General features: G+C 37.9%; 1 protein-coding gene across 3 annotated transcripts in view; it reads right to left on the bottom strand.

Annotated features, from left to right (window-relative positions):
• Window positions 1-4,450: 4,450 nt before the first annotated feature.
• Window positions 4,451-10,391, bottom strand: part of SERPINB1 (serpin family B member 1) — an 8,844-nt gene continuing 2,903 nt past the window's right edge. For all 3 annotated transcript variants that reach the window (XM_027908654.1, XM_027908653.1, XM_027908655.1), the window contains exons 3-7: window positions 9,305-9,442; window positions 8,399-8,516; window positions 7,659-7,801; window positions 6,746-6,913; window positions 4,451-6,010 (exon numbers count right to left, since the gene is read on the bottom strand). In XM_027908654.1, coding sequence (XP_027764455.1) covers window positions 5,609-6,010; window positions 6,746-6,913; window positions 7,659-7,801; window positions 8,399-8,516; window positions 9,305-9,442 — 969 coding nt within the window. In that variant the 3' untranslated portion in view covers window positions 4,451-5,608. The remainder of the gene's footprint in view (window positions 6,011-6,745; window positions 6,914-7,658; window positions 7,802-8,398; window positions 8,517-9,304; window positions 9,443-10,391) is intronic.

The following is a 10,391-nucleotide window of genomic DNA, read 5'->3' as shown; positions in this document are numbered from 1 at the left end:
TTCCTTGAGAGTTGTCAGAAGTTACTAACTTAACTCTTCTCCAGAAGGACTATGTACCATAGATTATTTTTTTCTATAATATTACTGAATCATTTGGCTTTTTATGATGTGTTACATTTGCTGAACAATGACTGGTGCCTCATTTCACTTTTACAGTGTTGCATTTAACAGTTTTTAACAGCTTCTATTCCTTTACCCAATTCAGTTTGTAAATAAATGTTTCATTCCTTGGTGGAGGAAAGCTAGTTTGCATTGGAACCATACCGAGCTTTTTGCACCTCTCTCCAACTGTGATACCACCCAGCCACCTGCAGATCAGCTGCCTGGAATATACAAATTGCAGGTGGGTCAGAGGTATTTGGTGCTGTGTGGAGCTTAGATCAGAGGGATTGCCACAGCCACACATCTGGAGTTCATTCAGAGCAACTTCAGCAAACCAGGAGGTCTGTGGTCTGAGGATACAGTGCCACGTCCAGAAGCCAGCTTTGTTCAGCTTCCTCCTCTTACGTTTCAAGACAGATTGCTGGCCCTTGGCCTTGATCAAAAGTTTTGAATATACAACTCCAAATTTTTTTTATTTGTATTGGAGATGAATTTTGTTGTGAGACTCCCTTCATATGAAGTTCTGCATGACAAAAACGTAGGATTTAAACCAAAGATCGTGGTGTAACTGAAATGTTTCAGAAATTAAATCTGTTGCAGGACTGTATGCTGTTAAAGGATTTGAGTCAGATTCTTTTAAATTTCCTGTGTTCTCCTTACTCAAAAAAGTATAATTTTTGAATGCTTTGAGCGTACTCTGTTTCTAAAGACAAGCAAGTCTTTTGACAAGTTTCATTTATGTAAATTTGCATGATTTTCTTTCACTTTGTTGTAGTTTGGGTGGAACTTTCTTGTTGCTTAAATTAATGGGGTGATACTTAAATGAGTATTTTTATCCTGCTGGTCCTCTGAAAGGCACACAGAGAAATAACACAGGGTGTGATCTCTTCTAGTGCTAGAGTAAATCTAAGCATCGTGTGCTTGCCTTCAGGGGGCAGCACAGGTTGGCAAAAGATTCAGAGGGTTCTTCCTCCCTCAACCTCCGGTGAAGGCAAAAAGGTCATGCCCCTCGGTTCAGATCCGTCAGACTGCTGCTTCCTGCTCTCTCCCTGCCACCGATGTGTATCTTTATATTCCTTCTAAAGAGGGTCATCTCCACTATTTGAAGAACTCCATGCTCGATTAAAAAGTCCATCAGGATCAGATGCACTCACAAATGGACACTTCACCCTGCACCGTTTCCTGTCCCTCCAAAGCAGACCCAAGGCAAAACCATCTATTTGTTCTCAGAATGATGTATGCAGTGTTCACATAGGATTGGCAGTGCTGCTTTCAGCAAGCAGAACCCAGTCTCCTTGTGAAACTGCTTCAAAAGCAGCACTGATGACAGAATGAAATTTAAAAAATTGTGAAGCACATTTTGTCATTTTCTGGCTTTTGAGTATCATTTTGAGTATCATTTTGAGTACATTTTGAAGCTCACTGAAGGGCAAGAATGGGTAAGAATGGGGGTATGGTGGCGTATTTATTTACCTTCAGAGTGTAGAGCTTTAAGGAAATACCAAATATTACAGTGTCACTAGAAAAACCGGGATGAGATTTGAATCCCATCAGATAACAGTTGCTTCCACTATAAGAAGCACCATCAAAGTCCACCATACCATGATCTCTTTTTTTCACATATAAGATGTCCCAATAAAAAATAATGCAGGCCATGAGAAAGGCTATGCCATAGCCTGTGTTGGGAAATTCAGTACACATGAGAAACAACTTGTCTTGCTGTGAGTTGTTTCTCCCAATAGTAACATGCCAAAGTCATGATATGGATAGCCAGACCAGAAATATCAATTAAACAATTCCCCCAATTAGTTCTATCACAGGTTTTTTTGAAAACTATCTAATGAATATTGTTTCCATTATTTAGCTTGTTTGACTCTCACAGATAAAAAGTTGGATGATAGAGTTGCTAAAGAGTTGTCCAGACTTCTATATTATTTATGCAAAATAATTACTTGTGTTTTAGTCTTCTTGTCTTGTTTTCCATGCACAAAGTGTTTAAACCCTCAGTTGATCTCTGGACTTCATTTTCTCCCTTTTCTGTTAGTGTTTTCTCTTGTGTTGAGAGAAATGTTCTTGGCCAAAATGACTGTCTTATCATTTTCCATGAAATGACTTAAAAATAAAACTGTTTATTACAAGCTGGTTGTTTGAATTTCTGTTTATCCTGAAGATACAACATTTTCTGGCCACTGCACATGTTCAACATGTCTCCAGAAAGGCTGAGCTCACTCTCCTGGGTTTTGTCTGTGGTTTTTTCCTTTCATTGTTACTAAGTAGTCAGGGATTGCATAGGCCACTTAATGAAAATTGATAAGAATATGCATTCAGCTGGTACCATAAGATGACGTGATAGAACTAGAGGTTCATTACAGTTAAAAAAAAAAAAAAAAAAAAAAAGATTCTGATTTTAATTGCACCATTTTGTCTCAGTAGGTTCAACTGAACTGCACTGGTCTAATGAACCACAATAAAAATAAAAAAATGAAAATGAAAAAAAAACTTCCATCTTGATCAGGTTTAAGTACTTTACCAAGATTTTGGTCATATATAGATACATGCAAACATTTAACAGTGAAAGTCTTAACTCATCTGTGTAAATTTATCTCAAGTATAAGGTGATGTAAAACCCTCCTTATCCACATTATGGTATTTACTTTCTAGAATGAGCAACTCACTGTATGAATCACAAAAAGCAGCCAAATGGTGGTGGTGGGTGGTGGTTTTTCTCCTTAAATTACCGAAAGCAAAGGGCTTTCCTAAAGAGTCTCTGTAAGCAATAGTACAAAGTCTGGCTTACTCATCAGAGCACAGTGAGCAAATATTGCTCAGAGTTTTGGACTGTTATAAAGCCTGATCTTCTTAGAAAAGGCCAAAATGGAGACTGAAGTCCAGCTGCTGTAATCTTCCACTCAAAGACATTCCCATGTTGCCTTTTCAAAACAGTAGCCAGTTGCAAATTGTTTTTGGACAGGGAAGTTCATGTTCAAGTACTTACTGATCCACTCCGAGGAAATTTAACTGCAGTGAGCTAAGCTTTTAATGTTGCAGTTCCCCAGGGTAATTTAAACCAAATATATGTATAATGTATTTTTTTATACTGTGGGTGTGGATTTTTGACTGCTGCTTAGCTAAGAGTAAGACTAAGTTCCTGGTTTTATATTGAGACTTCCGATGTGATAATCGCTCATCTTATAGGTGGTGTCTTTAACTCATTAAAATTATATTTGCTACCTTTTTCCTTGGTTAAATCATCTCATACTGAAGATTACCATGCTTGGAACTTAGTGAGACCTGTGTTCATTCAGTAGTTCTAGAAACAAAATTCTTCTCAAGAGCTAGTTGAAGCAGTGTGTGAAATGTGAATAAAGTTGGCATGCCAGTTTTCTGTGTAGGAGCCAGCCCTTCTCAGCTCTGACAGGAGCACAGGGAAAAAAGAGTGTTAAGAAAAAACACAACCACCTTACTGTGGGACATGAATTGTGGGAGGGGAGTACTGGCTGGGCTTTTGTAAATGCTTGAATGTGAAGCTGATTTTATTGAGATTCTTATTGCTGGATTTTATTTTCTGCATATAGTCTAGAAAACCAAATTTATCTCTGTAATAGATAAAACAGAGACCAAAGCAATAAATCCAGACATCAGTCTTCTCATAAAGCTACGCTAATTTGTACTATTATGCAAGGTTTTATCTTTCTTCTGATCTGGTAATTGCTGCCCTAAAAGCCTGCAGGAATCATATATCTTGCATGCATTGACTGAGTTTAAGCAAATAAAGATAAGGATGTAATTACAGTGGAGTTTTTGAGCCTTCCTTGGGCAAAACCCATTTATGGCAGCAGCAGTTTTATTTACTAAAAAGCTGAAGACAAAGGCGCAGAAACCCAGAACTAACGCAACGTCCAGCTGTTCCAAAATTTTACATGGGTTTTGTGCTATTATTTGTCTCATGTATTGCTTTTCAAAGCATTGGGTTTTCAAAGCATTCAGCTCAGAAAGGGTTACATTCGCAACACTCTGCAATACACTCTTCCCCTTACAAACCTACCAGAGCCTTTGCTACCAGGGTATTGCACGCACATCCAGACCAAGCGTTTGTGCCATTTCATAATGAAGGTGACTCTCTCCCTGTTCCCTGTGGGGTAAGCAGCTCAAGTTACACTTCCAGAGGAAGCTAATGGTTCATGCAATCACCTCTTCTATTGACTCGTTTGTTTTTTGGTATTTTCACGTACTCTGAGCAAGCCAAGGACTTCACACAGTTGGCCACAGCTGCTGCACCATTGATTTTCTCTGGAAGTAGCCTTCAGGTAGACAGTTATTTTTGTACTCTGAAATACAGAAGTTTCCATTTCGAACACAAGTTTAAGGGAATTACTTTTATTTGTTGCTTGAAGAAAAAATTAATATACAGTTTGAAGTTACAGAAATTATTGTGCCCTACTCAGAGCTGAGGTTGTACAAGTAAACGTTACAGTACCCAAGATAAACATGATACAAGCAAATAAGCTCCAGAAATAAACACAGAACACTACAGTATATAATTATATTGGCTCACAGGCACAAGGCTGGTACAGTACAAGAGGCTTGTGTATAAAGAGGTAGCGGAAGTCAGTAAACGTAGAATCCTTGTACATAAAGACATACATCAGATATTTCTTGCAGATTATACCCAGTTATCCTCTGGGGAGGTAAAGTATCTTTTGAGGATGATATAGATTCTGGCCAGAATCTAACATCATATTGACAGCTTCTGAACTTGGAAAAAGGCACCTCAAACATCTGATCCCTGGCACATTTTCACGTTTTCAATAACTAAAATGGCACCAGCCTGTAAATTTTTAAAATCCTCCTCATTCAAAAGCTCTGTTGCAAGTTTTCTGGCTAATGACTGGAAGGGGTTACTTTTGTTTAAATAGCTTAATCCTTTTTCTATTAATAGATGACCATAAACAAATGTTATCTGACCTTCTATTTTGCGACAGAACTGGGTAAACTCAGCTGTTCACAATATGACTTTTGGTGCCTAGAAGTATTTTATTACACTACCTTCATAAAGCAAAACTTTAGGGGAGGAATAGCTTTGCAAGAACATCCTAGTATATGTGTATAAGGAGTGAATGGATTATTAAGGAGTGACTGGTTATTAGAACAGGGGGCTGTTGACACAGAAAAACCCATGTGAGGATGCACACAGAGTTTTCCTGCACTTTAGGAGACACACATTTCTTCCAAGAGTATTTCTGTTTCTACTTCAATTTCAAAAGATTTCCCCTCTCTACTGTCAAGATTTTTCTCATTTCATTAAAGATTATGTCAATCTCGAGATAAATAAATTACACTCCTACATTTCTCTGGAATTGTTTTAATGGGAAAGACAGAATCCCAGTTAAAGTTGCTAGGAACTCTAGACAGGAGCATTAACTTCCTACGTCAAAATCCAACTCATTCAGGAACAAAGTTTGCATTAACAACAGCAGGAGCTACTCTGTAAGTGCTAAGTTCTCTTTTATGGAGAAGCATATCTGCCAAAGAAAAGTATGGTTTGTGTTGGGTTGTGGCGAATAAAGAAAAGGAAAGGATGGTCAGCATTGAAATCCTCTTCCATAATCATGCAGAGCATGGCAATGCCAGCAGTGGCAGCTGCAGCTTCTGTGCCTTCCTCATTCACTTCTACAAAAGCCTTGTGGACAACTTTGGAGAGAAAGAGGTCACGTGCCCCTGACATTCCCGACAAGTCAGCCTTACCACTGTCAAATACATCCAACAAGCCCATAGCAGCTAAATCTGACTTAAGATCATAGCTTTCTTCCAGCTTAAACTTCGGCAAATGCACATTAACATCGGTGGAATAGAGATGTTCTGGACGTGTCCATTCCTGGAGCTTCTCTAAGGTAAGCTGCTTTTCCAGCTAGAATTTAAAAGACAGAGATCATTGCATTTAACCAGTGTAGTATTTAATTTTCAGTAACATTTACAAGGCTTTACTTATAGAACACTATACAGTGGTAAAGCACCTATCCAAAAATGATATCTTTGATACTTACATATAGATCAAACAAATACTATTAAAATTAAGCGGAATCAGTGCAGTTTTTACTTTACAAAGTGATGCAGACATTTGCTTCTTGCTGCAACATACAGAAGGGAGAAAGATGCACTGATAGCAACGCAGTCATTGTTGCTATTGAATCTAACTAAATGTAATTATCTAATTAAAAACAAGTAACAAAAATCATAAGCAGAGAGTTCAAAGAAGCTGATGTGCTCCTGGTCATTTAATGAAAAACAGTCTCACTACTTCATGGCTAAGAAAATAAAGATTTTCAAAGGTAATGAAAGGAAAGTTCTGTCATTAAAAAACAACCAAGGCACGTTTATTTTCACAGCTAACTCTGTTTTCAGCCTCCATCATGGTTCAGTTTAGCAAGCCAGAGGACACATGAACACAAGCTACAAAATCAGAACACAACTTCCCTTCCTGATGCAGCACATGCACATATTCTTTATTGCTGTGCTAGTAGAGACCTGTCTAAATATACACTTGATAAATATAGGGCTCTGAGAACACGGGTTCATTAAGGCTTTAATTTTGAATGGCTGAACTTAAGAACACTGAACAACTGCATTAGCTTAGATGGCTCACCTTCTGCAGTCCAGTAGAGTCATCCTCAATGTTATCAGGTAACAGGATGATCATACTAAGTTCTCTTCCATCGTAAGGCAGCTCTAAAACACGGATCTTCTCTTCAGGAATGTACCCAAAATTAAATTTATTTTTTTGATACATCATTTTCACTGTCTTTCTTTCATTCTGGATAGATAAAAGGTAACAAAAGTAACAGTTAAGGAAGTACTCATTTAAAGAACTAATAGGAAACAAGTAAGTTAAAACTGCATTTTTGCATAAATTTTTCCTCTGTTATATCAGGTGATTATAAAACTGCTTTTGTCAGACTCCTGCCTGCCTGTTTAATAACAGTCTGCTCTGAAGATATAATGAGTTTGTACTATATTTGCTTCTACTTCAGCTTCTATAGTACAGACCTGCAGGAACTGAATCATTTTGTGTGAGTTGCTAGACCATTATATTGCTCTGGACACAAAAATGACCATGTTAAGTAAATAAAGATCAACTCTGTTCAGCATAAAGCAGGTGACTGTATACAGTATCTTGTAAAGTTGTGAACATAACCAGAATATGGAATAAGAAAATTTGGCTTAATCAAAACATGCTATCATTTTAGTAATGCTTACCTATCATCACAAACAGTCACATTTCACAGCTGCTGAACTACAAGAGGACAGAAATTCTGCTAGGTCCTAATCTATAGGTGAGAACTGTCTCTGACACTATTCCAATAAGTGAGACAACAAATGGCTTGCTGAACACAGAAAAACACTGAAATCCATAAAAAAAATCTTTCAGGTGAACTGAAAACACCCATTAAAGACTCTGTATTTCTTAATTATTTTATCTGTAAGCAAAACCTCACTTCAGCACCTGTATCATTTGGCATTTCCATTAGATATACACTACCAAGACATATCTGTATTACCTTACTTAACCGAAAAGGCATGTCAGTGGTGTCAGCTTCTTTAAATTTCTCTGCCCAGTTCCCTTTGAAATAAATAGCATTCACCAGCACAAGCTTGGTCGAGTTATCAACTGAGCCTTCAGACAGCAGATCAGGGATTTTACCTTCAGAGGCAGCAGAACAAAAAAAAAGTGACAACAAAATCTTTTAATAAGTTGATGGTATATAAAAACATATATGAAAGAAATGATCCCATAGGAATACTACAAATATAAAACTCCAGTCCATTCTGTAATAACATATATTTCAGTACCTGTCTCTCTACTTCACCAGACTTTTTAACTTTTTAAATAGTTTTTTGATAAGTAATTTGATGAAAACATAATATTTTTAGCTTAAATTCTCGCATTTGACTCATCATACAGGAACTAGAAAACACCCACATTAAGGATTACTGAATTTAGAAGTTTGTATATACAGTATGTACTGAGACTGTCTAGAAAAAATTCTCCAGTTCATGAGTATAACTATGTTCAGGCATCTCTCCTGCACTCACAGCCTGAACACACAAAACAGGAAAACTCTCAGGAGTTATGGAACTGTTTAAATGTCTTGCTTAGGTAATTTCTGGTTTGGTCAATACAGCAAATTAATATACCAGAGCACAATTAAACTGTTCTAAATACAGCAGAGAATAAAGCCTGTTCCTCCTCCCAAAGTATGAAACACTGCCAGTTACTTTATTAACCAAAGTAGTTTACCTTCAGTTTTCTCCTCAACCCACTGGTTAATTTCTTTCCTGGCTTCATTGGAAGCCTGAAGAAAGTCAACTGTAGCCAAATCAGCTCCATATAATTTCCGTGTATTAGTCAGGAAATCCTAGATTTTGGAACAATAAGAATAGCTTTCACTGCATTCAGATAAGAAAACATATAATTATCAAGTAGATAAGGTGTACTCAAACAGATTGTCACCTGCTCTGAGGTGGGGCTCTAACAGTGCACTGCCTGGGGGGGGTTCTGAGGTTGGCAGGGTTTTTTCTGCTCTTAGAGTAAGCCTCATAGTACAGCAGCCACATCTATGGCTGATGGAGTTCTTACTGAAGGTGTTGCAGTATTTACCTGTCATTCTGCTGATACAGGGTCAAGCATAACTAGAAGTAGAAAAAACCTCTCTGAAATAGCTGAAGAGGAATAAATATAGCAACTTAGATGCACATAAAGTTATAATTTGCTAGTGAAGAGGCGTGTTTGCATGCCCTACCAAATAAAAAGTGTATAACTTAAATATTTAAATAATGTAGTACTAGGCCAATGAAAATCTTAAAAAGCTGATGCAACAGAAATAGAACTGTTTCCTAAAAAGCTAGTTGCAACAGAGCAGGATGTTATGATAGTTGCTGTAAACTAAAAACCTACACAAGTGATTTTTCTCTTGAGCAGCAGAAGTGAACACACAATGAAAAGGGTTTGCCGTGTAACATCCTTTAGGTGAGAGGCACAGATGCCTACAGCTATGAAAATGCATATGCAAGCAGCAATACTTTTGTCAGCTGCCCAGTAACATTTACAAATATGCCTGGAAATAGTTCTACTTCATAAATACTCAAATTGTTGCATTTTCCCACCAGGTTCCACCACGCTCCATCATGTTGTGCACCAGCATACCGGCAAAAAGCTGTAGGACTTTTCTCCAAAAAGCCGACTGGCAAGCCGTAAGAGATAGGGAGCATTGCTTCTGTTTATATCCATTGTCAGAGTCTGAAATTTTGAATGAATGTCTTCAACTTTGTCAAAATGAAGTGTCTGAAATAAAAGAAATTAACCAGCTGCTGTTAATACTGTTTTAAAAAAAAGAACATAGAGTGTATCTGTAGGGCAGGTCTGATCCAGAAGGTGGGTAGGTTGAAGAAAGGGAAAGGAAGAGGCCAGAAGCTGCTTAGACACCTGTAAACCTCAAAAAGTGAATCAGACTGTTTCTTGGTGCTACACTGCCCATGTCAGTCACTTGTGTTATGCTCCAGGTTTACACACAGTCACAGCTGAAGCTGTTGATAAGAACCCCAAGTCCTATCTGCATGATATCTGCGTGCTTCTCTGTGGACCACTGGGCCCAAGAACTCATTCCCAGGTGGGGAATTGAAAACAGAGATGGTGCCATGGAGACACTTTTGCTTTACTGGTTCCCCCCTTGGCCAAAGGAAACCTGGAGTTTTGCTTTTCAGAACATACTATCACCACTAGCACAGGTGAGGCCTTAAGAAAACTTGGAACAATTGTCTTCTATAATTTTGCAAAAATATAATTAAATAATAAATAAAAAATCAAATGCATTACTGAAATTTCCCTTTACCAGTACTTCCTTTTCCAGAGTCAAGCTGTCTGGCCAAGCTTACAGATATGACAGCGGAAGCTACCCGTCATGAGCAGGGAAGGTTAGACCAAAGTAGGGACGTTCACATTTTAACTTAAACCATGCATTTCGCAGTAGGAAGACTGCTATTGGATTCAAAGGAAAGACTTCACTTTCTCTCACTGGGTTTTTGGTCAGGCCCTGTTGTCCACCCTGTTGTGTTGCACAGATGAATGGCTGAGCAAACACATCATGTAGGCAACTTACAATAAAGATATGATCACAGAAACAAACTTCTGTATGCTTGCAAACAGCCCTCAACAGTTACTAATCACTGCCTCCTTAATTAGCACTGTGTTCATAAGTAAAGTATTATGGTACAGGAACATGCCCTACTGAGGG

This window comes from Empidonax traillii, unplaced genomic scaffold (assembly GCF_003031625.1).
Source record: "Empidonax traillii isolate 1590-97213 ecotype Southwest subspecies unplaced genomic scaffold, ASM303162v1 scaffold1779:size62221, whole genome shotgun sequence".
NCBI classification, from domain to species: domain Eukaryota; kingdom Metazoa; phylum Chordata; class Aves; order Passeriformes; family Tyrannidae; genus Empidonax; species Empidonax traillii.
Note: the sequence above shows the minus strand (reverse complement) of the source record. Positions and strands in the feature narration are given on the sequence as shown.